General features: G+C 52.4%; 1 protein-coding gene and 1 long non-coding RNA gene across 4 annotated transcripts in view; one reads left to right on the top strand and one right to left on the bottom strand.

Annotated features, from left to right (window-relative positions):
- RHOBTB2 (Rho related BTB domain containing 2) overlaps positions 1 to 24353 on the top strand; it is a 30673-nt gene extending 6320 nt beyond the window's left edge. Inside the window, 11 exon segments of the mRNA XM_038573804.1 lie at positions 524 to 611; positions 8233 to 8434; positions 9107 to 9210; positions 9738 to 9923; positions 10591 to 11014; positions 11016 to 11613; positions 11904 to 12022; positions 14253 to 14403; positions 17872 to 17960; positions 18325 to 18430; positions 20226 to 24353. Of these exon segments, the coding sequence (XP_038429732.1) occupies positions 556 to 611; positions 8233 to 8434; positions 9107 to 9210; positions 9738 to 9923; positions 10591 to 11014; positions 11016 to 11613; positions 11904 to 12022; positions 14253 to 14403; positions 17872 to 17960; positions 18325 to 18430; positions 20226 to 20443 (2253 nt within the window). The 5' untranslated portion in view covers positions 524 to 555 and the 3' untranslated portion in view covers positions 20444 to 24353.
- LOC106557775 overlaps positions 22857 to 27183 on the bottom strand; it is a 41624-nt gene continuing 37297 nt past the window's right edge. For all 3 annotated transcript variants that reach the window (XR_005378680.1, XR_005378681.1, XR_005378682.1), the window contains one exon: positions 22857 to 26897. This is a non-coding gene — a long non-coding RNA (uncharacterized LOC106557775). The remainder of the gene's footprint in view (positions 26898 to 27183) is intronic.

The following is a 27183-nucleotide window of genomic DNA, read 5'->3' as shown; positions in this document are numbered from 1 at the left end:
TTCTCAGCCTTGGTGGCCATCAGCTGATATTCTGCTGAGCCTAATTTGGGTCAGGAGCTTCTTCAGTGAAAAGGATGGCTGATAAAATATAGGCCTTCCATGCTAGGAGCCCATAATAAATATCAGTGTTGGATAAACTGACCCGACCCTTACACATGAGAAAACAGGCCCAGGGAGGAGAGAGACTTGCCCACTATCACCCAGCTGCATGACGATGGAATCCAGGCCTCCTGAAGGACAACAGAGTGTCCTTTCCAAATTGCCAAACCAGTTCAGAGGGTGCAAGTGCCTGCAGCATGGGATGGACCCTCAGCCCTGTTCATGGCCCTCAAGGAGCTCCTTGATTTCCCAGGTGACCTCTGGGTCAGCCCAATGAGCCTGGACAGCAGGAGCCATGCTCTTGCCCTGAGTAGACCCTCTGTATGGGCTGACCAACCTGGTGGTGCCTCTGCAGGTAGCTCACAGTGTGTTTATTCCTTCTCTCACTGTCTTCCCCTGCCCTGCCCCATTCATTTCTGTCCAGCATAGCCAGGAGCCTGGAGGGTACCCAGAGCAATGGCGACCCAAAGACAAGGCCGGTACAGCCTGTGGAAGACCTCCCTGGACAGCATGTGAGTAACCACTGGTGGGGTTGACTCCTGCGTTCTCACATTCCCCACCCAGACATTCATTCACCCATCAAGCATTTATTGAGCTCCTGTTGAGTACTGGTAGCCATACCAGCAAGAAGGAAACTCTCAAATAAACATGGTCCCTTCCCTGAACAGTTCTCAGTACAGGGAGGAAGAGAGAGACCCAATGACAGAGCAGTGGGATTGGTATTATTCGGGGAGCACAGAAGAAGGGCAGGGAACTTTGCCAGCTTTGTAGAGGGTATTCATGGTGGGCTTTCTGGAAGAAGTGATATCTAAGCTGAGACTTGAAGGATGAGTGAGCATTATCCAGGTGAAGGGATGAGAAGAAGTATTCAGGCTGAGAGAACTGTTCGAGCAAAGGCCCGGGAGGGTTCTCTTTTTTTTTTTTTTTTTTTTTTTGTTCTGTCTCTTATGACAACCTGGTGGTGCCCCCTGAGTCCTGGGCAAGGAGGCTGAGAGACTCTGGACTTTCCAGATTTGGCTGTCCTTCCCCCTGACAAGGCTCTGCATGTTGAGATGCCTCTGTTTTTGCTCTCAGCTAATACCAAGCACAGAGTGCCAATGCCATGTGCCCCAGACTGCACGCTGCTGGGGAGAGGGGCAGGCTTTCATGTCAGACCTGTGGGGTGGGCTTTGTTCAAGTGTTCCAGGAGAGGGCCGAAAGAAGAGAGATCAGTAGCCTGCCAACGGTAGAAAGGCTGGAACTGTGTGCGACACAAATGGAACGTGCAGGTTGGAGGAGGCCACACGGAGAGAGGAGTCTGCAAAGCTTGGGCAGGCACTGGGGAGGAGCCTCTGGAGCCTCAGGCAGAGGAGGACTTGTGGCACTGGCTGAGAGCCTGCCGAGAAGGTGCCCTCCTGAGAACCACGATGGAGAGTTTTCTCCCCAGACGGGGCTTCTCGCTCACAGGCTTCCAGAAAATGGCAGCTCATGATGTCCTTGAGGAGAGTGGCTATGGGCGTAGCTGGATGGGATGCCTGTTGGGGACAGGCTCAAGGGGCCTATATCATGGGACAGAGGAGTCACCAGAGGGCTTTGTTCAGGGCAGAGATGTTGGAGGAGGCTCTGACTGGGAATGCCTGAGAGGTGCTGCAATCAGAAAGAACTCTGATTTGAAGAAAAGCTGAAAAAGAGGATTGTGCGCCAAAAGCAGAACTAGAAATTAAGGTCGTGTCCCCCAGCGGAGCACCTGTCTCTGCCTGCAACAGTTTACCCAATGTGAGCAGGGTGGGGGGTGCAATTTCCTTTGGCCAACCTTACACCTTTGAACCCCAACAGCGCAACCTGTTGGGCAGTGAGGTCTCCAGGCTGAGCTGGCTCTTTCTCTGAAGGAGGAAAGGGCATTGGCCCCATAGAGGCAGACCTGGGAGCCCCTCCATTTGGGGCAGAGGGCAATTCTGTTTTTCTGCTCTGTACTACCCTGGGGCTGTCTCTGCTGCTGGGATGTGTGAAAGGTGACGCCAACAGGCTGGCACTCTGGAGCTGGGTGGGGGCAACAGGGTATCAGCAGGGGAGGCCTTGGCCCCTTGGTGCTCCCGTGCAGAGATGTCATGCTATGCTTTTCTTTGAGGCAGGGACATCTAGCACACAGAGGATGGGCTGAGGCTCTTCATCGCCAAACATGTGGGAAGAACACGCCTGCGCATGGCTTTCTTTCCTATGCATGTATTCAAACCAATACGTTCTGTTCTTATGGAGACAGAATCCTAACCAGAAGGGTGAAGCGGCACACCTAGTCATCGCTAACCTCTTCTTCAGCTCTGGGGAGGTTCAGAAGAAGGTGGGGGAAGCATCCTCCACCAATCAGGCACTAACTGAACATGGACCAGGCCAGAAAGCACATTTATCACAAACTCCTTAATGAGCAACTTCCAATTATAAGCGTTCATAGATGGAAAGCATACTTCAGAGAATACAAGATTCATTTTTATTTGGCTTTTTTTTTTTGGCAATGGATTTCTCTTCCTAATCATATTTTTGCATAAACTAATATTAAACTGGATTTGCATTCTCAGAGCACAAGCTGGAGCCAGTGAGGTGGGAGGCATGTCAGTCTGGACTTAAAAAATTGCCCGCAGGTAATTGACAAAACAGATAAAATCAGACTGAGCTGGGTACTATGATTACCAGTAGTCAGGATCATCAGAATCCAACTGGCCTTGGACATGGAAACTTCCTTTGAGGACTGCCTAATATTTACAGAAGTCATCCTTTATAACCTCTTTGTTTTACAGAGGAGTAAACTAAGAGAGTCCAAAGGTGTCTTAGGCTAGTATCCTCATGGCATTTCTTTTAAGGGGTCAGGAGATAGTAAACTATCTAGTTTACTATCTAGTAAACTCCAGGTGGCAATAGGATGGAGGTGGGCTGGAAGCACAGACTGCTGACAAGGGAGGGAGGAGGAGAAGGCCTAGATGGGAAAAGGTGCAGGTGATAGTGACTAAAAGTCCTGGGGCCCTGCAGGAGTCGGAGGCACAGGCTGTAGCTGCACGGCTAGTGATCAAGGAAGGAAGGCCCCCAGGTGCCAGGAAGAAGCTCAAGCCAAAGGAGGGCCTGTATGGAAACGCTGTGTTCCTCTCCCCCTGGGCCGGGGGCGGAGGCCTGGGCTTAAGGGGCAATGAAAATATGCCAAGTTCCCCTCCCCTAACTCGCATCCCTTCCAGGGCTAAGATGCGTCTCCCAGTTCTTCCTCAGCCTCCCGGAGGAAAGGGGGAAACCCCGTGGGCGTCCGGCGAGATCTTGCACCTTGCCAGGTGGAGGGAAGCGCCCCGCCCCCAGTGGTGGGCCGAGACCCTCCCAGGCTCGTCCCTCCAGGCGGGGGCAGGGAGGGAGGGCGGAGGGGTGGGCGGAGCCTGGAGCGGGGGCGGGGCCGCCGGCCGCCCAATCCCCTTCTAGCCCCGCCTCGCCCCGCCCCCAGCTCCCGTTCCACCAATGGCGCTCCGCGGTGGGCGGAGCCTGTCCCGGCCGCCGGCCTGGGTGCGCTGTTTTCCCCCCCTGGTTCTTCCTCCCTTTCTTTCTTTCTTTTTTTTTTTTTCCCCTCTCCCTTTTTTGTGAATGAAAAAAGGAGGTCGCGAGCGGGCCGCGGGACTGCAGCGCCCGGCGTCTTGGCGGCCGCGCCCCTGCCCTCCTGCGCTGCGCGTCGCCTGCAGCCTCCGCAGCCCGAGGACCCGCGGCGGCGGCGCGGCCCAGGCGCCCGAGGTCGGGGCGGCCGCGCGCAGCCCCCTCCAGCGCGCCTCCATGACCCCGGGCGCCCGGGGCGCGGGGAGATGCTGATCCGGAAGAGGCGGTGGCTGCAGTGGCGCGCGCGCGGCCGCCCCCGGCCCGCCGTCCGGCCTGGGCGGCTCAGCCTGAGTTTCCGATCCCGCGCGACCCGGGCCCGGAGCCTGTAGCGGCGGCGGCGGCGGCGGCGGCGGCAGCGCGGCGGCCCCGCATCGTCCTAACTTGCACGCGCGGAGTGACCCCAGACATTCACTAAAATGAGCGTGCTTAGCAGGAAGAGATGTGTTCCTTACACTAGAAATTACCCCGTCACATGTAGTGGTGTAAGTAAATGATTAATTTCTATTATGGCCGGGTTGCAAGCTGCCTGGAAACGCGCCGCCTCGCCCTCCCGTGCCCTCCCCGGCCCTACCTGCGCCCCTTCTGCAGACTCCCCTCCCTCTACCCCCACCCCCACCCCTCACCCCTGCGGGTCCCTCTCCCCTTGGCTAGAGCTTTGGCTGCTGGGGTCTCAGGGGGCGGGGGACTAACCTTTTCCGGGTTTTTCTAGGGAAAGGAAGATGACTTGATTGCCTCGGCGTGTGGTGGCCTTCCCCTCTACCCGTTTTTAAACATTTTATTTCTGTTTCGTGTGCGTGTGTGTGTGTGTGTGTGTGTATGTGCAGAGCAGCGTGTCAGGAATCAAGGTCCAGAGTGGTGGAAATGTTTCTGTTTAAAAACCAATGGCATTTGGATGTTTTGCTCGCCGATCCGGAGATCTTTCTTTCAACCCAACTCCATTGCAGTCTGTGCATCAGAGTTCTGGCAAACTATGGGAGAGACGCTTAGCGTTGCTTGTTGATGTTTGAGAAGGTTTGTGTGTGTGTGTTCAGGTTTGCAGTTTTTGTTCATGCCATCATTCAAGATCCCTTTGAGCCTTGCTGTCCATTGAATCTGCAGGAGGGACTCATCTCATCTCTCCGCCTTCCCCAATGCTACAGTGTCAGCAACCCCGGTGAAAAGCCACCCTCTCTGGTCTTCTCTTCCCGATTTTCCCTTCCTCCCCATCCTCCTCGATTTTTACCTTCATTTTGAGGATATTCCTCCCTTTTGCATTTTGTAAGATGCAGGATGTGGGATATTGGTTGCTAGGAGACAAACCAGGCTCCCAGGGAGATTCTGTTGTTTCCTTGACAACCAGACTAGGACAGCCACAGATGAACAAGCCTCCTATCAGCTGTGGGAGGGAAAGGGGGGCTTTTCTGGGCTCTGCAAAGAGTGTGTGTAGGGGTGTGGGGGTGGGACTGAGCCGGTGAGGGTTGTAGCTAATCTGAGCACACCCTGCTTTTTGGCCTGGCTTGAGTACAAGGAGCTCAGAGAGCAGTGGGCAGGAGGCCGATTGTGGAGAGGGGGACAGGGATCGTGGGACAGGGTGGGAAGGGAGCATCTATGTGACTCTGTGATCACTGAGGGAGAGGAATGAATTGGAGGTGGTGGTACCCCAGGCAGGATGGCAAGGAAGCCATAGTTTATGGAGGTTTGTCTAGAGGCTCAGAAGGAATGACAATGAGGCAATTGTGCGGAAAAGTCTAGAGTCATTGAAGGAGAGCGTGCCAGAAGGGAAGGGGAACTTGAGAAGCTCATTGAGTGGGTTGTATCATCATACATCACCAATGATACAGTAAAGTAGCAATATTCTAGAGCAAAAATTATATTACTGGTGGTTTTGGCACACTGTCTCCAGTACAGAATCCCTGTTTAAGACAGGCCTGATTCGACTAAAGAGTTTTGCCTGCTGGCTTAATTGGGCCAGTCTGTATCTTAAAGAGAGATAGAATTATATATATAGATATGTAATCTAGCATTATATAATACCAGATTACATAAGAAGACAAATACCTCCTTTCCGCCCAGGCTCTCTTGGCGTGAATTCACCAAGATTTGGGAAACTTTCTTCCAGAGCCCTCATACCCATTCTTCAGAACGGCAGACTGATGCCCAGAGAAGCCAAGTGATTTGCCCTTTCCTAGATCAGAAGCTTCCTAGATTTGAAGTCAGGCAGTTGGGACAGGGGTGGAGTGGGTGAGAATGATAAAAATAGGGAGGAAGTCCAAGGACAAGCAGGGGAAGGCTGCAGGAGCAGCTGAAGAATGGATGGGGAGGGGCTGTGCAGCCGAGCAGCACCCAGCAGGTCTGCTGTCAAAACTCGGCAGTGTTTGTTGCCGTCCTACTTGTTGGTTGGCTGTCCCTTACTTAACTCTAGAGGTGTTTGAGGTGTGCAGGGGTATTTTAATAATAAATTCTCTGATTTTGAACCAGCATTGCTCTACTGGTGTTCTGGCATCCTCCTCACCATCCAGGTGCTCCTGGATTTAAGAACTGCTGCCCCTCCTCTGTGCCTCCTCATTCCTCCTCCTGCTTCCACACCCACAAGGCCATTAGAATCTAAATTTGAGAAAGAAGTTCTGTTGGTGAGTGGGTTATAGTCTCTCTCCTCCAGCCATACATATTTGTGTTTGGGAGTCTGTCTGTTTTGTCCTTCAATATATAGAACAGAAACTACAGCCCAGGTCATTCCTTCCCAGTTGCCTGACTTGAGATCAGGAACCATCAAAGTGGGGTTCCTGGTCTTGAGCTCGGGAGAGAGCAGGGAGGAGGCAAGATGGTGGTTAGGATAAGGGCTGCCCACTAGGGAGGGTGAGGAGGGTGGAGGGGGCAGGAGGAATCATGCAGCCAATTGCTCTGGAGATTGAGGAGGGGCTGCGTGGAGACCCCTTGTTTGGAGTTCAGATCCTGTAAAATTCCAAGGAGGAGGAGGCGCTTGTCTCATTGAAAAGTCCTTGCTGCACTTTCTGCTTAGGTTGCTGAGATGTATCTACTCACGCAAATCCCAGTTGCCATCGTTACTTGGATATTTCAGTTCTGCATTCCTGCATGCTGGCATCCAGTTACAGCCCGGCAGGAATGGAGCTGCTCTGTTGCTGCTGGTGGCCTGGCTCTCTGGCCGGATGGCTCAGCGGTGAGGGTGCCTGGATTGCCTCCAGGACTCCTAGGAGTTCAGCCTTCCTTGGCCTAGGAAGGAATCCTCCAGGTGGCTCCAGCCCCCAGCTGACTTCGTGCACACAGGGAATGTGAGCAGGAGCAGGCCAGTGACCTAGGTGAAAAACCAAGTTCCCTAACAACGTCTGCCTTGCACCTGCCTCTGCCTCCTCCCCTCAACCCCTTCAGGAGAGTAGATGCCACTGGGAGCCTGCCATCCGAAGTCCCTTCACCCCCAAGCTGAGGGTCCTTTTTGGGTGACAGCGTTTTAAACACTTACATGACATTTTGACTACAGAAGGCCTTTCTGTTTGTTAATTTGAGCCATCCCCCTCTGTGGGTGCACAAGGCACTTCCCCTCTGCTCAGCACAGGAGGAAACTGAGGCAAACATTTGCCCAGAAATTCAAGCCCAAGTTTCTGACCCCCCTGCTTTCCCCAGCAACCCCATTACCCATGCAGCCAATTGAGTGAGCGTCCTTCCAGCAGTGCCAGGTGTCTGGGGGCTTCCAGCCTGAGAATCCTTCTCCCTAGGAATGGAAAGTATGGAAGGGGACCCATCTCATTCTCCCTCAGGCTGCATGCAGGATGATTAGAGGGCATGCCTGAGTAGGGGTGGGGAGGCCCGCTGGACACAGACTGAATGGTCACAGGCCCATGTTTACTCCACTGCCATCTCAAAACTGGGCCTGCAGCTGAATGAGCCAACATGACAGGCTCAGAGGAGAGGAGGGGAGGCCCATGGGCTGCTCAGGCATCTCCCTGAAGGAGGCTGGGGGCTAGCATTGGAGGGTAGCCATAGGCAAGCCAGGGCTTGAAAATCCACCACCAGGGAGGGAGGCAAACAAAGGTGGAGGACAGGAGAGCTGCCACCCAGCTCTGACAAGTCCATTAAATTTTAAAGTGGCCCTGCCCTCAGGCATGCTGGGAAGGGGTGGGGACCTGGCCTGGACTCTGCTTTTCTCAGCTGTTTGTTGTTCTGCCCAGAGGAGGAGAGTGTGGATGATGAGTGAGCTTCCCAGGTAGACTCTCCTCTTCCTGGGAGCGTGGGGATGGGCCCCAGGGCAGGGTCTGCCTGGGGATCTCTCACCGGCCTCCCCCAGCCAGAAGCCCAGTGGGAGGATGGTGGCAACAGGAGGCAAACGAGTAGATCGTGCGGTAGAACTGCTCCTCTCAGCCTGAATGGGCCCCCCGCTTCCCAGGCCCCGCAGAACTATCGTCCAGAAAGCTACCCACTCCCTTCGCCCCCTCTCCACTCAAAAGCTGGCAGACGGGCCAGCCTGACAGAGGAGAGCCGCTGGCCCTGGGCCTCGGGCCTCGGGCGCGGAGCCGTCTTGACCTCTGCGTTCTTCTCCCTCAGGTCCCAATTAATGGATTCTGACATGGATTATGAAAGGCCAAACGTAGAGACCATCAAGTGCGTTGTGGTGGGAGACAACGCGGTGGGCAAGACCAGGCTCATCTGTGCCCGGGCCTGCAATGCCACCCTCACCCAGTACCAGCTGCTCGCCACCCATGTGCCCACGGTTTGGGCCATCGACCAGTATCGGGTGTGCCAGGAGGTAAGTCTACAAGGCCGCTCGGCTGGGGGTCCGCCCTGTGTATCTGGGCTTCTTTCCAAGCCATAGCTCAGTGTCTCCAAACAGGACCCAGCCCATGGAGGCCCCTGGGGATGGAGGGGGGGGGCAGCAGCTGAAGAGGAAGGAGCCCCTGGAGAGAGGGCTGAAATGAGCCCACCCCCGGGGGAGGGATCTTTAACCATTTGTGTTTTGCATGGCTGGGCTGGTGCCGGAGACCCAAACTTTGCCGGGAGCACAGCGTCTTGTGCAGTCACAGCCCCCAGTAATAGGGAGCACTATGGGGAAGAGGGTGGTGTGTTGGAGAGCAGAGAGGAAGGAAAAAACTGTTGGCTAATACCAAAATCAGAAGCTTGTGATTTGCAGATGAAGCTGGGAACAGGGCAGGCTCCCTGACAGTCTTCCCTCTTAGAGGCTCTTCCCTTCTGACCAGCTTAGAGGCCACTCTTGCTGTTGAGTCTGCAGAGATGGCACCTGGCTAAAGTGCTATGCACGGCACGTGGACACAGAGGGGGTGGCTAGCTCTGTCCCTCCACCCCCATGCTGTCCAAGACCCTCAGGGATGAGTTGGCGTCACCCTGAGCTAACATGTGGAAACCCCTAGAACCATTGCTCATGATTCCCACTCCTCTCCCTCACCGCTGCCACATCCCACAGGTGCTGGAACGCTCCAGAGATGTGGTAGATGATGTCAGCGTCTCCCTCCGCCTCTGGGACACCTTTGGAGACCACCACAAAGACCGTCGCTTTGCTTATGGGAGGTAGGTAAGGCCTCTGGTTGCCTGCAGGGAGCCAGGTGGGGCAGGCTTTCCCTGCTTTCAAAGTGAGCAGCACTGTGACATTTCAGCTGGGACGTGGGAGCAGGGCATACAGCATTGGCAGACCCTCACGGGGGAGGCAGCCTGGGACACTGGAAGGAGCCGGGTTTGGCCTCAGAAAGCCAGGTTGGACTCTCAGCCCTGCTACCTATCAGCTCTGTGACTATGTGCAAATAGAACCTCTTCTGAAATGATTTTCCTAACCTGTGAATTGTAAAATGGTAATTTCTAACCCATAAGACAGCTGTGAGGTCAAAATGAGGGTTTTCGAAGGCTCTGAAATGCTAAATTAGAGGCTCATAAGTTAGAAGTCCTCTTATGATCCATCTGTGTAAGGTCACGTGAGTAGATGCATGACAGATGTGGGATGTAGTGTAGGGTGGGGTGGGTATGTGTGTTCTCCTGTGTTCCAGGGGCCGATCACCTACCGCTAGCTTTCCCGGCCCGTAACCTCATTCTCCCACCCCCAGATCCGATGTGGTGGTTCTGTGCTTCTCCATTGCCAACCCTAATTCCCTGCACCATGTCAAGACCATGTGGTACCCAGAAATCAAGCACTTCTGCCCCCGAGCACCTGTCATCTTGGTGGGCTGCCAGCTGGACCTGCGCTATGCTGACCTGGAGGCTGTCAATAGGGCCAGGCGACCCTTGGCTAGGTAGGGGGTGCTGGTGCCTAAGGAGGGGCAAGGTGGCAGACAGAGGGAGGGGGTGCATCTCCATGGATCCTGTTCAGCCCTGAGGGAATCCACTTGGCCTCATGTCTTACCTTCCATTTGAAGCAAGCCATGCGGGGGAGTGGGAAAGGGGGCAAAGAGAGTGCCCATTATGGTTCATTTGTTCATCCATCCCTGTATCCATCCATCCATGCATGTATTATAGTCTGTGAGGGCAATCCTGGGGTGAGCACCATGGGACAGGATAAAAGGAGGTGGTCTTTGCATGAAAGGGGCTTATGATCACGGTGGGAGGTGAACTCCATATATGGCCATGTTAAAAACCAGCATGGAATATTGCATGGTAAGTGCCAGAGAGGTAGTGCTACCTCGTTTGGAGCTGGGGAGGGTGGGGAGCTGGCATAAATACAGAAGGCTTCCTGTAAGAAGAGGGGATTGGAAGCGGGCTTGAAGTACTGGTAAGATTTGACTAGACAGAGGAGAAAGAGCAGGAGTGAGGCAGAGACAGATCCTGAACAGAGCCCTCCACCCCCACCCCACCCTTCAGTCCCCTGAAGAACAGGCAGGCTCTGGAGAGCTGCCTCTGCCCTCCTCTCCCTTTCCCTCTTCCCCCACCGACATCTTTGGTTTTCCTTCTTGAACCTACCAGGCCCATCAAGCCCAATGAGATCCTTCCCCCAGAGAAGGGTCGGGAGGTGGCGAAGGAGCTGGGCATCCCCTACTACGAGACCAGTGTGGTGGCCCAGTTTGGCATCAAGGACGTCTTTGACAATGCCATCCGCGCTGCGCTCATCTCCCGGCGGCACCTGCAGTTCTGGAAATCCCATCTCCGCAATGTGCAGCGGCCTCTGCTGCAGGCGCCCTTCTTGCCTCCCAAGCCGCCCCCCCCCATCATTGTGGTGCCCGATCCCCCGTCCAGCAGCGAGGAGTGCCCCGCCCACCTCCTGGAGGACCCGCTGTGTGCGGATGTCATACTGGTGCTGCAGGAGCGGGTGCGCATCTTTGCCCACAAGATCTACCTCTCCACCTCGTCCTCCAAGTTCTACGACCTGTTCCTCATGGACCTAAGTGAGGGGAGAGCTGGGGGGCCCCTCGGGGCCAGGGGGCCCTCGCCCAGAGGACCACCGGGGTCACCCTGATCACCACCACCACCATCACCACCACCACCACCACGGCCGGGACTTCCTGCTGCGCGCGGCCAGCTTTGACGTTTGCGAGAGCGTGGAGGAGGGTGGGGGCTCTGGTCCTGCTGGGCTCCGTGCCTCCACCAGCGATGGGATCTTACGGGGCAATGGAACAGGGTATCTGCCTGGGAGGGGTCGAGTACTGTCTTCCTGGAGCCGAGCTTTTGTGAGCATCCAGGAAGAAATGGCAGAGGATCCTCTCACCTACAAATCCCGGCTGATGGTGGTGGTAAAAATGGACAACTCCATCCAGCCGGGGCCCTTCCGGGCTGTTCTCAAGTACCTGTACACCGGAGAGCTGGACGAGAACGAGCGGGACCTCATGCACATCGCCCACATTGCTGAACTGCTAGAGGTCTTTGATCTGCGCATGATGGTGGCCAACATTCTCAACAACGAGGCCTTCATGAACCAAGAGATCACTAAGGCCTTCCATGTCCGCCGGACCAACCGGGTTAAAGAGTGCTTGGCAAAAGGCACTTTCTCAGGTATGGATTGTGCTTAGGAGGGTAGGGGAAACTAACCTCCTGTTAGTCTTCGGAAGAGTCCGGGTTGGTCCGATTAGCCTTTTGAGTCATCTCAGCTGCTGATGTCCTGGAGGTATGATGACTCTGCCCCTGAAGCCTAGCACCCAAGCCCGAGAGCTTGGTCACGTAGCACTCTACGGCTGTGGCTTCAGAAGGAAGTAGGTTGTCTCGGCACAAGGTCGAGCTTTGGGGTCGGTGGTCCCACATTCTTTTACCACATCCTCACGAGATCCTCTTCTCCTCCTGGACAGATGTGACCTTCATCCTGGACGACGGCACCATCAGTGCCCATAAGCCCCTGTTGATTTCTAGCTGTGACTGGATGGCCGCCATGTTTGGGGGACCATTTGTAGAGAGTTCTACCCGAGAGGTAAGGCTGGGAGGGGAATGGTTGGGAAGGAGAGAGAGACCTACACGCTTCACACCTGAAGCATCTGCCATTTACTGGTACTTCCCTCAGCACTGCCTAGGTGCTTGCTCTCCACCGAGTGACAGGCTCACGACAATTTGATGAGATGGGTCCCATAGCCAAGGATCTTACGATATATCAAGACAGGATTATAGTGATATCCTCACTTTATGGTGTAGAAAGCACTTCTGATACATTAGCTCATATCAGCTCACACACAACTCCTATACATGGTGTCCTGTTCCCACTTTACAAGTAGAGTGAGGCCCCAGGAAGTTAAGTGTCTGGTGCAAAGTTATGTAAGTAGAAAGGAGAGGTTCGGACTTGAACTCAAGACTTCCCATTCCTTGGCTCTATATGTTGTACCCTGCTTTCTCCCTAACACAAGTGAGCCAACTGGAAAAAATTTGGTGTGTGCCAACATGAATCCATCGCTGTTTTAAATGTCAGTCTTACTGAGGTACAATGAAGCCCACAGATCAGGAGAAGATTGCCCTTGAACAAAGAGATATTTATACTCACAGTTGTCAGTAGGCGGGGGCACGCACGGCGTAGGAGACCATACAGGAAGCAGCAGGGTCAGCCTGGAGGCAGAGGGAGTGAGCGAGGGGTGGCAGGACACGAGCCTTCACTGTAGTTCCTATGGGAAGGAACGAGGTGAGGCAGGGGGATCAGGCTCAGGATTGGCTAGTCTGAATGATTTCAGCAGGTTTTGGGGCTGTCCCAAGTCATCTGGTACCCTGGCCTTGGGGTGATGAGGGCAGGGGACAGTGGCAGAGAGAGTGAGCCTGATAAAGGAGGTGGTTGGGGTGTGGACTCTGGGTTGGTTAGTTTGCACGTAAGAGGCAGGCCGACTGCCTCCTTTACTAACTTGAGGATTAACTAACATTGGGAGGGGCAGCCCTGTCTAGGGTCAGCAAGGCCCCAGAGGTCAGGGCAGCAGAACATAGACAATAAAAAAATGCTTCGTATAATCCCCCCTCCCTCTAATCAGGCTGCTCCGACCCGACCATTCCGTCACCTATATGGCCACTTTCTCAGGCACTGAGACGGTAAAGGGGCCTGTCAGTGCGTCCTTAAGAAGTATTCTCTTAGGTCTGTCCTCTCTTCTCCCTTCTCGCAGCCAAGCAAAGCTGCCAGGGCGAGGAGCTGCATGTTCTCTATTTTCCTTGACCCCCTGTACCCTTACTTGTCCATCGCCCAGCCTCATGGGTAACGAGGCCCAGCTTGGTGCACCTGCTTCAGGTTCTCAGGGTCCACACACTGTTTTCTCGACTGGTCTGGGATTTCTTTCGAGTGTGGGGACTAGGGGACTAGGTCTTTTACTTCTGCTGAGTCGTCCCCGCCCCCCTTAGCCCACGCTGGTCCCTTAGTAAGAGCTTGAGGGAAAGACAGGATAGCATTCTGTGACACAGAAGAGCAGTTTCTTAAGATTTCTGGGAAGAAAGTTCTTCCAGAAGGCTAAGTGGAAGGTCTGAGACATGATTTGGGCTCTGATCCTTGAAGCATGAGCGGCCTTGGCTTCTGTAAGTGTGAGACTCGGTGCTCCCCAGTGCCCCAGGGGCTGGCCAGCCCTAGGTACTTCTTAGTACCATAGAAGCAGCTTTAAAGCTCTAGACAATTCCCAGGCAGCCTAGAGAGACTTGTGTCTGATGAGAAAGCAGTTTTTGTTGTAGCACTGCTCAGAAGAGATCCCAGGGGCCTGGAGCAGCAGCTTCAAGCAGCCAGAGAGAAGGCAGCTGGTGTCGGCTTTGTCCCTTGTACCCCACTTGCACCACCCTCTGTAAGGCCAGGAGGGGCCAGGGTGTAGGTTCAGGTGGCAGGAAGGACTCCCTCAAACATCTTGCAAGCCAGCATGGCTTTGGAAGCATGCCACTGAGAATCCAGGTCCATTCATTCATTCATTTATGATTGACTTAGTTATTTTAGAGAGGTGGGGGGGGAGTACACACCTATGCAAATGTGGAGAAGGGCAGAGGGAAAGGGTGGGGGAGAGAATCTCCAGTGGACTCCCTACTGAGCGTAGGGCCCAACATGGGGCTTGATCTCAAGACTCAGATCGGAGTCTGACGGCTCAACAGACTGAGCCACCCAGGCGCCCTGAACCCAGGTCCATTTAAGAGTCTTTTGAGTTTCCCCAAACTGAGCTCCTTCTTCCCTGAGGCCATCTGTCTTCCTTCCCCCCTCACAGGTGGTGTTTCCTTACACGAGCAAGAGCTGCATGAGGGCAGTGCTAGAGTACCTCTACACGGGCATGTTCACCTCCAGTCCCGACCTGGACGACATGAAGCTTATCATCCTGGCCAACCGCCTCTGCCTGCCACACCTGGTTGCCCTCACAGGTACACAGGGACCACCATAGGGATAGGGAGAAGCTAGGGAAAGTCCGAGAAGTCCTGTTGTCTTCTCTCACCTGTCTCCCCCCAGGGGATCGGCTGTGAGCACTAAGGAAAGCGGTTATATAAAGTGAAGTATGTTGATGCGTATTAGGGTTTGGGTGAGGACATAGATGTAAAGAAGTGCATGTGACAGGCATGCTCAATGGTGTCACATTCTAGGCTCTCTGTAAAGGGTTTGGGGTTCAACCAAGCTACCTCCAATAGATGACAGCACCTGGTGTTCCATCAGCTTCGCCTCAGTAGGACAAGCTTAAGTCAAAAGATGTAGAACACAATTCCTCACTGCTCCCCTTTGGTTCTTCTCCTCCTCCTCTGCCTTCTTTCATTCTTTCTTCTCTTCCTTCTTGTCTTCCTCCTCCTTCTCTTCCACGTTCACTTTCTCTTTTCTTCCAGAAGCAGGCAATAAACATTGACCTGCCACCCCTAGTTCCCTGAAAAGACCAGGAGAACTGGAACTCAGCTTTTAGAATGGGCCAACCGCTGAGGCCCTCGGGGTGGAGCAGGGCTAGTTAGATATTATGTTCAGATTCAGGGAAGGACCTAACATCAGAGCTGCTGGGGCACTGGACAGATGACCAAGACAGGGACTCACATAGGAGGAAAAGAGCAATACCATGATGAGAAATCAGTTATAAGGTGGGCCTCTGTTATAGGAAGAAGGAAGAAATCGTTGATCAGAATTTGCATGTTAGGAGCTGAGCCTACAGAGAGAGTCCAGGGTCCCCAGTTGGAGACACAGAGGGCTTGAGGGTGGGGAGCAAGAGAGAGGCTTCCAAAGATCACAACTGGAGCCGTATGATGCCATAGCCGCCTGTGAAAAGTGGTGCGGTCTTCACAGAGCACAGACAGTGTCCAAATAATTTAACTGTTGAAAGACTATCTCCAAAGAAATGACCCAAATGCAAAGTATGTATAAATATGCTTCTTTTAAATTTGCTTCATCATGGCGGGCGATCAGAAACAAGTCAGCCACTACAAATGTTAAACTGCGCTGCTGCGTGGAGAGGCTTATAGAAAATGCCACCGAGTGACTTTTCTTGGGGAACGGCCCATACGTACTACCAAGCGTACAGATGTGTGTCGTACATGTGCCTTGTCAAGGGTCAGCAGAAAATGTCAAGCAGGGTACAATCGGTGATGCTCTATGTTTGGGGAGATATGCTTTCTATGAAGGTATTAACTCAAGCCTAAAACTTTTTCATTGTTCAGTAGAGCACAAATGCATGAAATATGTGTTGAGCTTCATGAATTATCATAGAGTCAAATGACCCATATTGGGAGCTAGCACCTTGCTGTCCATAGTAGAAGCCCTCTGCCTGTACCCCCCACCCCCCACCCCAGTCATGAGCACTTCCCCATCCTCAGAAGTAATGCTTTGCCTATTACTCTTTTATAGGGTATTTTTTATGGCCTCACTCCCTTACTCTTCATGGTTTTATCTTCCAAGTGTACATCCTTAAACACTGTAGCATAGTCTTTTTTTCTATATGCCTTTTAAATTTCTTCTAATCTAAAGGTTCCTTGTCCATTAAAAATTTTTTTTCCTTTGCAATTTATCTACTGGAAAAAAAAAAAAAAACCACTGATGTAGAAAATCTAGAGTTTTCAGATTGGCCATTGGATCTGGAGCTAGATCAGATTCATACTCAATTTTCCTTTGCTGAACTAATCCATAGATTATTCCTGTTTTGTTTTAAGATTTTATTTTTAAGTCATCTCTCCACCCGATGTGGGGGTCAAACTCTCAACCCCAAGATCAAGGGTCGCATGCTCCACTGAGTCGGCCAGGTAGCCCATTGCTGTTTTTTTGTCAAGAAGCTTTGTTTCTTTTTGTGATCTTTTTGTGATGTTAGCAGCCACTGAGTATCATTGCCTGGATTGATTGATTTATTAGGTGTTGTGAAATGGTAATATTCCAATTCACTCATTCCTCCTTTATCGGTTGGAATACTTCTCAAAAGAGAGCAACCTCCCCCTCACCTATCCTCTTTTTATCCAGGAGAGCGTCCGTATGGGGAAGGCAAATGAACGCTTGACTGAACCCTTTTATTTACTGGTTTTCAAGAAAAATCTGTTTCCCATCACCCTTTGAGAGTGCCTGATTAGTTTTTATTTTTAAGTATTATTCTGAACATTGAGATTTGCACATACTCAATAGGTTTCAAATAAGTACAGTTATCCTTATGGAAGCTGAAATACTGCACTGCATCTTTTGCCAGCAGGAGTCTCTTCAGGTTGGCACCAGAGTGAGCTTTCTGGTTATGTGCAGTGACAAGATGTTCCAGGTGAATCTCCTGCCCCAGACCTGGCATCAGCCGTTTCCCTAAGAAATCTGTTTCTTATAGTTGGACATGGTATGTCAAGGCTATAATCTGTGCACTAGTGATGCACGTTACTACTGTATTGTTTCTAGCTGTTGTTTTTAGGTCTCTTCCATGGACTGAGCTGGGAAATATATTTTAAAGTGTATTTATTTATTTATTAGAGAGAGGGAGAGAGAGCGCACCCACATGTGAGTGGGGTTGAGGGAGAAGCAGAGGGAGAGAGGGGGAGAGAGGGAATTTCAAGCAGGCTCCACGCCTAGTGTGGAGCCTGACACAGAGCTCAATCTCCGGACCCTGAGATCATGACCTGAGCCAAAACCAAGACGTTTAACCAACTGAGCCACCCAGGTGCCCCCATAAAGATGAAATACCTCATGAGTTTATACTGGTACAGTTAAACCTCAGGCTCAAGAATGTTCTTCAGGGGATCCCTGGGTGGCTCAGCGGTTTAGCACCTGCCTTTGGCCCAGGGCGCAATCCTGGAGTCCCGGGATCGAGTCCCACGTCAGGCTCCTGGCATGGAGCCTGCTTCTCCCTCCTCCTGTGTCTCTGCCTCTCTCTCTCTATGTCTATCATAAATAAATAAATCTTAAAAAAAAAAAAGAAAAGAATGTTCTTCAGTATAAATATTCTAACATAGAATGTAAGGTTTGTTCATAATTTGTTGTAAAATTTCAATTAATACAAACAACTAGGTCCAGTCCATAGTTGGGATTCGTAGTCCACAGCAAACCTGAGATTTCTCACTGTCTCCCATCAGTAACAATGGCTGGTTCTGGGGGCTTGCACCCTACATATACCAGACCACTGGCTGCTACAAAGGCAGTTTGACCAGTTCTCCTACGTGATTGTAACTAATATCCACCTTCACTTCCCACCCCCACTCCACTCAGAGAGTCTTGCTGTAATCTCAATTTCCTTCCTGGTAGGAGCAGACTTCAATCACCTGTGGCCTTTCCTGGCCTGTTGGGACTTGCCTCTGGCCCTCATCTCTCTCTGCCCTGCAGTGGGCCCCTGCCAGGGGTAAAAGTAAGTGCGTGTCCCTTCATGTGGTTCTTCTGCTGATTCCTGACTGTGTGTGTCACAGAGCAGTACACAGTGACCGGGCTAATGGAAGCAACTCAGATGATGGTGGACATTGATGGGGACGTCCTCGTGTTCCTAGAACTGGCTCAGGTATGATGGCAGGGGAAGTCGGCTCTCTAAGCCTGGTCGTCCACGCGGCAGTGCAGGCTTTGGCCCCTGGTGGGAGGAAGAGGGCATCCTGGGGATGGGATCTAAGGAGAACAGTAGGAAGGCCCCACACACAGCTGTGGATTTCTGTGGATGCTGGAGGCCGTGCAGAGGTGACATGCTGGTGGCAGCAGTGGTGCCAAGGAGCCAATTTAATGTTTTCTCACAGTTTTGTGTGGGTTTGCCTCTCGAGATGGGCTCTTTACAACTGTAGGGCCTTTGCCCATCTGCACCAAAGCTTTGGCTCTGGGTGTCTGTGCAGACCAGCCCTAGGCTCCAACACTGATGCTCTTCTGTTTGTCTCCAGTTCCACTGCGCGTACCAGTTGGCCGACTGGTGTCTTCACCACATTTGCACCAACTACAACAATGTGTGCCGCAAGTTCCCTCGAGACATGAAGGCCATGTCCCCAGGTGAGCATCTCCTGCAGGCCCCATGCCCCTTCCACGTGCTCAAGGGGCTCAGCTCGGGTCCAGATCTCTGCCTCAGGCGCCCAGAAGCTGCCGGAGATCCTTGGGCTGAGCTTGAGTTTGTGAGTGGGGAGCAGCTTGCAGAGACGTATATCCAGCCAAACAGAGGGGAGCCCAAGGAAAGAGCAGGGCCGCTGGAGACCTCAGGCAGTTTGCTTTATATCTCTGGGCTTTATATCCAAAGTGTTGGACTTTTGGTATTTAAGACTTGGTATTTTTCAGACAGGATTCCACAATAAGAAATCTATTTTATGTTGTGAGCCAGCGCACATATAAAAAACTATGTAAATTGTTTTTAATGCTGCTCATGACCCATCACATTGATTTTACAACCTAGAAATGGGCACAGCTTGGGCCACATGGGTCCAGATATCCTCCGAGGTCCTCCCAGTTCCACCTCTGCTTAATTAACCTCCCAAGTCCTAGGAACTGGCATGGGCTCCAGGGAGAGGTGTTGTGGCCACTCTGAGTTCTTAAGGCCTTCGCTGGGCACCCTGCACTCTGTGGTGCCCCTCCTCCCTGCTGCCAGGTGATCCTCCCTGCTGCTGGGTGGGCCTCCTGCTGATCGGTCATCCTCCCTACTGCCGGGTGGTCCTCTCTGCCTCCAGGTCATCCTCCCTGCTGACCTGTCATCCTCTGTGCCACCAGGTGGCCCTCCCTGCTGACCTGTCATCCTCTGTGCCACCGGGTGGCCCTCCCTGTTGTCCTGTCATCCTCCCTGCCGCCAGGTGGTCCTCCCTGCTGTCCTGTCATCCTCCCTGCTGCTGGGTGGCCCTCCCTGCTGTTCTGTCATCCTCCCTGCCATTGGGTGGCCCTCCCTGCTGTCCTGTCATCCTCCCTGCCACCGGGTGGTCCTCCCTGCTGTCCTGTCATCCTCCCTGCTGCCGGGTGGCCCTCCCTGCTGTCCTGTCATCCTCCCTGCTACCAGGTAGGTGGTCTTCCCTGCTGCTGGGTGGCCCTCCCTGCCGTCCTGTCATCCTCCCTGCCGCCGGGTGGCCCTCCCTGCTGTCCTGTCACCCTCCCTGCCACTGGGTGGCCCTCCCTGCTGTCCTGTCATCCTCCCTGCCGCTGAGTGGTCCTCCCTGCTGCCCTGTCATCCTCCCTGCTGTCCTGTCATCCTCCCTGCTGCCGGGTGGCCCTCCCTGCTGTCCTGTCATCCTCCCTGCCGCCGGGTCGTCCTCCCTGCTGTCCTGTCATCCTCCCTGCCTCCGGGTGGTCCCCCCTGCTGTCCTGCCATCCTCCCTGCTGCCCAGTTGTCCTCCCTGCTGGCCACACACCCTGCCATTCTCCCACGGAGCTTTCTCCTTTGCACCCTTGGGGCATTTTCTTTCAAAACCACATCCCTGCCCTCCGAACCTTCCAGCCTGCCCGCCTTCAGGATCAGTCTAGCCCCTGAGCTGAGCCTCCCTCCAGGCTACCGGCCTCTGTCCTCCTGCAGCACCCCCTCCCCCAGCTACCTGTGCAGTCACCTGGCCACGCACCTCGCTGCCCTCCCTCCTCACGCTCCATCCCAGACTGGCCCATCCGGCATGCACGGGAGGCCACGAGGCTGTCTGTCCCTCTGTCCCTCCATCGTGGAGGCGCCTCTGCCCAGCACTGGCACCACCCTTTAGGAGGCTCTACAGCTACGCCAAGGGCAGTGGAGGCAGGGCTGAACCCCGGCCCCGGGACTGGGGGCGCCCCTCTGGCCACTTCTGCTGCCCACTCGCTAACTGAGCCCCACTGCCTTCTGCTCCAGAAAACCAGGAGTATTTTGAGAAGCACCGGTGGCCGCCTGTCTGGTACCTGAAGGAAGAAGATCACTACCAGCGGGCACGGAAGGAGCGCGAGAAGGAGGACTACCTGCACCTGAAGCGGCAGCCCAAGCGGCGGTGGCTGTTCTGGAACAGCCCCTCCTCGCCGTCCTCTTCTGCGGCCTCGTCATCATCCCCATCTTCCTCCTCGGCTGTGGTCTGAGATGCCACCGCCCTCTTCTGACCCTGCTGCTGATCTGTCCACTCGCCTTTGCCCCTCTGCTCTTCTGCATCGCCCCCTCCACCCTCCAGGGACAAGGGAACCCCCGGAACCAGGACCCTGAGGGCAGAGCTGTTCTCACCAGCCCACGTAGCTCAACAAGTGGGGGGGGCTTGTGGATCAGAACGGGGACCTCCCCTGCAGGGGATCCCAGTTCCAAAGCAGGGCAGGAGGCAGATGACTGCTGGGAGGTGGGCGGCGAGGGAGGGTTGAGAGCTCTGGCATCTGACTCTGGGGTGGAGAGCGCTGGCGTCCAAGGGAAACCCTCCCAACCGTGAGGCTGCGCAGAGGCAGCCCCCTCCCAGGAGCCGCTGTGCACAGGGAGGGTCCTGTGTCTCTTGGCCATGTTTTTCCATCAATGGACCTGAGGGCTGCAAATGTTTTGTGGGCATTTCCACACAGCGCCTACTTAGATCCCCACTGGAGAAGTCAGGGTAATTAAGCCTTCAGACCCAACTTGAGGCTTCCGCATCCTGGGGTGCAGCTGCCAAGGCCAAGGGGGGGAAGGCTTGCACTTGGCAGGCATCCCTCCCTCCCAAGGCGGTAGGTGTCCAGGCCTAATGAAGGGTGGCGGAGCCTGTTCAGAGCTTCGGGCCTAGGAGCAGTGGCTCTTGGTACAGTGACAGACTCCTCCCTCCCCGTCCTTCACCTCTCAGATCCAGAGACGGGAACCAAAGGAGACCGCTGGAACAGGGGAGAGGAGAAAGTGAGTGGTGGGGTCTGGGCGCAGCAACCCCATGCTCTTCTGGGCTCCTCCCCCTGCCTCTGGTCAGCACGGCTTCTTAGCACTGTGGGGCAAAATTAGCAAAAAAATCAAAAACAAAAAAAGATCCCAAACAACAGCAAAATCACCACCAACAAAGACACTAGCCCCTATCCCCTCAAAGGAAAAAAAAAAAAAACACAGAAAAGACCCTGTATAGCTTACAAACAGGGGCCTTCCTGTTGATAAGACAAAAGCTTAGGTTTGTAGGACTGATTCCAGTGCCTGTCAGGAAAGGACCTGTCACCTGCTGGCTCTGAGGACAGCATGCTGGGATTGAGGCTTCGGGGGCAGGGGCAGGGTGGTCTCAGGGCTTGGACATGGCATTGGACTCCTGCTTTGCCCACTGCGATGCATTATCCTCCTTGACTTCAGAGAGTGACTTCACAGGATGTGAATGTGTTGGGGGTCAAAGATCAGGGAAAGGGTACCTGGAGAATAGGAGTCTCTGTAAATGACAGGTCAGAAGACATGACCTCCATTAGTGCTGGTTTGGGCAGGAAAAGGGGAGAAGTGAGCAGGAGCAAAGCAAAGTCAGTCCCATGTAGAGTGGGACCAGGCTGGAGGATTGTGGCGGCTAACGCAGCAGTTGGCAGCCCCACAGGGAAAAGCTGGGCCACATTTAACCCTTCCCCCATTTTGTGATCCTGACCCATATTTCATCCCCCACACCGTATGTAGACGTAAAGGTCCCACTGATGACCTATGGAACCCTGGAGTGGGCTCCACCAGCAGGACCCTGGCTTTAGATCCGGGGTCAAGCAAACCAGAAACCGAGGGAAAGTCTGCAACAGTTTTGTGGTACTGGGACCTAGGGATCTGATGGTAAGTCCTCGGTAAGAGCAGGAGCAGGAGGTGGCAGGTCTAGGGTGGCTGCACCCCCTGCTGTCTGAGCTGCACATTTCTCCGAGCCTGCAGCTGCCTCTTCTCCAGGGTGGCTGGCTGGCCATGCTCCTGCCTGCTGAGTCCTCGTCCTTGGCTTCGTGGCCAGGCTGAGGAGGCAACAGGCTGGGGCAGGAGGCAGCTCACAAGAGGGGGTGCAGCCCTACACCCAGCACCTTTGCTCTGGGTTGTTCTGGAAACTCTTGGTGAGGAGGAGAGAATGCTAAAGTCTAGTGGGAGAGGGAGTGGGTGTCTGAGCTTGTGGGGCTAAGTGGTGTGGCCCGCTGAGGATGCAGACAGATCATGGAGAAAGAAAGGGTGGCCCATGGGAGAGGGAGCCACAGGACCACCCCAACCACCAGGGTGGGCTCACCCCTCAAGGTCCCACTGCTCCTTCCAAGCTGTACTAAGGGGGCCCGGTGGGCCTAGGTGTGAGCCAGAGACCACCTGAGGGAGCCAGTCCAGGGCTAGTGTTCCACATAGGAGAGGGAGGGAAGAGGGAATGAATTCCAGGCCCCCAAGAACGTGGCATTTGGAAATCCAGGTAGACAGGAAGGACAAGCCCCAAGAACACACACCCCTGTACTCGTGTCACTCAAAGCTGCTTCCGAGGAGAGTGGGAGGGTGGGGGAGAAAAAACACACACACCTCTTTTTATATAAGGTTTCATATTTAATTTGGTCATGAATTCATAAATACATGAGTATTTTGTACCTAATGGCCTTCCTTGTATTGTTTGATATGTCCAACAACCTCCTCAAAGGTGGCCCCTCCCACTGGAGAGAAGCATGAAAGGACACCGATCGCCAATGAAACACTTAAGTGCCTGTTGAGGGCCACGTGCCATTTGGACTGGATCCGCCCCATGCCCTGATGCAGCTTACCTTAAATGAGTAAGCGTGACAAACACTGATAAGGCTAATACCGTGGCTGGGCACTCAAGGACTCTGACAAAGGGACTGCAGGTGAGCTGAACGCTGACTGGCAAAAATTCACGGCCCCTTCTACAGATGCAAGCGCTCCACATAGAAGGGACAGCAGAGGCAGGAAACCCCAAGTCTCCCAGGAAAGGGAAGGGGCAGGCGGGCACCTCTGGAAGGAAGCAGGAGGGAGGGGAGCAGCAAGGCCGTGAGGGTTGTGCCCCCACTTGAGCACCAGTACCCTGACTGCCTGAGTGTTCAGGCAACTCCATTTGGGCCCAGCCAATGGATCCAGTCTGGGCACTCCCAGACCTTTGAGATGAGAAAGCTGGAGAACCCTGAGAATAACTTCTATAACATCATCCCGCCATGACTGGAATACAGGTAGGGTGGAAAGGGGGCTGAAGATGAAGATGGGGCTGAGGGTCCACTCATGTGATCTGCAATGACACGTGACATAGAACCTATTTGCCACCTCAGAGCTAACCCGTCTCCCAACCTGCCCACATCTATAGGCAAGGAGGAGGCCCTCACATTCCTGCCCAGGGCACCCAGACACAGGGCTGCACGAGGACACCGTTTCTCCTCACTCTCCTTACTTGGAAACATCAGCTTATGAGTAATATACATATTCATACGCCCACGTAATTATCATGTTGAAAAGAGTGGGCACTTCAGGAGTTTCTGGTCATCTGATTCTGGAAAAGGGCATATGAAGGAGAATTGGAACCCGCCATCCCCATCCCCAGAGGTGGGCTGTTTCACCTTCTCCCTTTGTATGCGAACTCATTTTACGATTGGCTGCTCCCATTAAGGTAATCCATGTAATCAAACTAATAAGTACATTTCAAAAAGTTCTACGCACTCATATAAACATATACAAAAATAGGAAGATGCACATCCTCTAGTAATAGTTAGATATAAGTAAATGCACACATGCCAACATGATTGCATCTTACGATATAACAAATACAAGTAGCAAGTGCAATTCTATTAGGAATGAAGAAGGCACATGAATCAAAAAGAAAGACACACTAAAACAACTTGCAGGCCACACATGAGCATATTCAGGCACACCTCGGAGACACTGCAAGTTTGCTTCCAGAGAAACCCAATAAAGCAAGTATCACAATAAAGTGGGTCAAATGAATTCTTTGGTTTCCAAGTGCATTCAAAAGTTGTGTCTGCACTATACTGTAGTCTATTAAATGTGCAATAGCCTTATGTTTTAAAAAGCCATGTATTAAATTAAAAAACACTTTATTGCTAAAAAAAATGCTAACGATCATCTGAGCTCTCAGCGAGTTGTAATCTTTTTGCTGGCGGAGGCGCTTGCCTCGATGTTGGTGGCTGCTGACTGATCAGGGTGGTGGCTGCTGAAGGTGGGAATGGCTGTGGCAATTTCTTAAAATAAGACACCGATGGAGTTGGCTGTGTTGATTGACTCTTCCAATTTCTCTGTAGCACGCGATGCTGTCTGATAGCATTTTACTCACAACAGAACTTGTAACAAAATTGGAGTCGGTCCTGTCCAACCTGCCGCTGTTCTATCGACTGAGTTTACTCAACGCTCTAAATCTTTTGTTGTCATCTCAACAATCTTCCCAAAGTCTTCTCAGGAGTAGATTCCATCTCAAGAAACCACTTTCTTTACTCATCCACAAGCAGCAACTCCTCATCTGATCATGAGATGGCAGCCATTCGGTTCCATCTTCAGGCTCTACCTCCAGTTCTACTCCTCTTGCTCTTTCCCCCACACTTCCTCCTCTGAAGTCTTGAACCCATCAAAGTCATCCATGCAGGTTGTAATCAAATTCTTCCAAACCCCTGTTCATGTTGATATTTTGACTTCTTCCCATGAATCACAAATATTCTTAATGGCACCCACTTAGAATGGTGAATCCTTGCCAGAAGGTTTTCAATTGATTTTGCCCAAATCCTTCAGAAGAATCGCTATGTATGGCAGCAACAGCCTTACAGAATGTATTTCTTAAATAATAAGACTTGAAAGTCTAATGACTCCTTGATCTCTAAGCTGCAGAATGGATGCTATGTGAGCAGAAAACAACATTCATCTCATTATACGTCTCCATCAGAGTTCACGTGTGACCAGATGCATTGTTAATAAGCAGTCGTATTTTGAAAAGAATATTTTTTTTCTGAGCGGTAGATCTCAACAATGGACTTAAAATATTCAATAAACCATGTTGTGATCCTGAAATGCCATCATCCAGGGTTTGTTGCTCCGTTCACAGAGCACAGGGCAGAGTGGACTTAGCATAATTCTTCGGGACCCTGGGATTTTCAGAATGATCAATGAGCCCTGGCTTCAACGTCAAGGCACCCGCAGCATTAGCCCCTAAGGAGGGGTTCGGGCTGTTCCTTGAGGCTTTGAATCCAGGCACTGACTTCTCCTCTCTCTAGCTATGAAAGTCCTAGCTGGCATCTTCTCCTGATAGAGACCATTTTTTCTACATTGGAAATGTGTTGTTCAGTGTAGCCTCCTTCATCACTTATCCTGGCTGGATCTCCTGGAGAATGTGCTGCAGTGTCTACACCAGCACTGGCTGCTTCACCTTGCACTGGGTTGTGGTAGAGACAGCTTCTGGCCTTAAACCTCATGAACCCACCTCTGGCAGCTTCCACCTATTCTCCTGCAGCTTCCTCACTGCTCTCAACCTTCACAGAACTGAGGAGAGTCAGGGCCTTGCTCAGGATAGGCTTTGGCTTAACAGAATGTCCTGGCTGGTTTCATCTATGCAGACCACTCAGACTTTCTCCACATCAGCAATAAGGCTGTTTGGCTTTCTTATCATTCATGTGTTCACTGGAAGGCACTTTTAATTTCCTTAAACAACTTTTCCTTTGCATTCGCAACCTGGCTATTTGTTGTGTGGCCTAGCTTTTGGCCTATCTCAGCTTTCAACGTGCCTTCCTCACTAAGCTTAAGCATTCTAGCTGAATTGATTTAGAGTGAGAGACATGTGACTCTTCCTTTCACTTGAACACTTAGAGGCCATTTTAGGGTTAGCTGGTAGACCAGTCAGAAAACACATATGATTTATCAATTAAATTCACAATCTTATATGGGCACAATTCACGGCACCTTGAAACAATTACAATCAAACATCACTGATCAAACAATAACATAATATAATAATAATAAATAGGTTTGAAACATTGCAAGAATTATCAAAATATGCTTCAGAGATTCGAAGTCAGCAAATGTTGGAAAAATGACACCAACAGACTTGCTCAACTCAGGGTTTCCACAAACCTTTACACATCTTTGATGTGCAATAAAATGAAACACAATAAAATAGCTGTAACTATAATCCACATAGAATTTTTCCACAATTCATTTATCACACCCAACATTTCATAAAACTTATTCCAAGTGCATTAAAAAAAGTTCTAGAACATTCCAAGAGCTGTATGTTTTTAATTACAATTTCTCCAAGTATTTGTCAAGAATCTACTCTTTCTTCCAGGCTGGTGTCTATTCATGCTTCCCCTTCAAGAAGAAAGGTAAACCAGGGAAGCTCAGATTCCTAAAAAGATTCTTTCCACTCAGGATACAGCAGAGCTGTCCCATCTTCTTCATAGATGCACTTTCCAGAGCCCACCAGGTGCTCCTGAATTCTCTCCTTCGCATATCTTTTCCCTAACATTTCCGAGGCATCCAATGGGATGTTGACTGAGGCACCTTGCCCCATTTTGTTGAGCCACGTCATCAGCATTTCATACACGGCATCCTGTATGCCCGAAGCACGAGCTCTGGCCACAGGGATACCTCATTGTCCATGAGGCCCATCTGACACATAAGTAGGTTCTAGGAATGAAAGAACACAATGTTTGGAAAATAATCAAAGACCAGCCTCAGCCCAGGTTGGGAGAAAGCCACAGAGACAGTGAGTTGGGACACACTTCAGAAAGGGCATAGAGTGCTGATTCAGGCCTAGACCTAAGAGTAGAACCTGATGAGCTCCCCCTGCTGGTGAACATGCTGTTCTGCATCCTTATCAGCTTCCCATTAGCTGAAAATCAGGCCACACTGCTGGCGCTTCCCCTGAAGCGAAGGCATTCTGGGGAGTCAAGGTCAGCCTAAGGCAGGGCTG

Source organism: Canis lupus, chromosome 25 (genome assembly GCF_011100685.1).
Source record: "Canis lupus familiaris isolate Mischka breed German Shepherd chromosome 25, alternate assembly UU_Cfam_GSD_1.0, whole genome shotgun sequence".
Classification (NCBI taxonomy): domain Eukaryota; kingdom Metazoa; phylum Chordata; class Mammalia; order Carnivora; family Canidae; genus Canis; species Canis lupus.
Note: the sequence above shows the minus strand (reverse complement) of the source record. Positions and strands in the feature narration are given on the sequence as shown.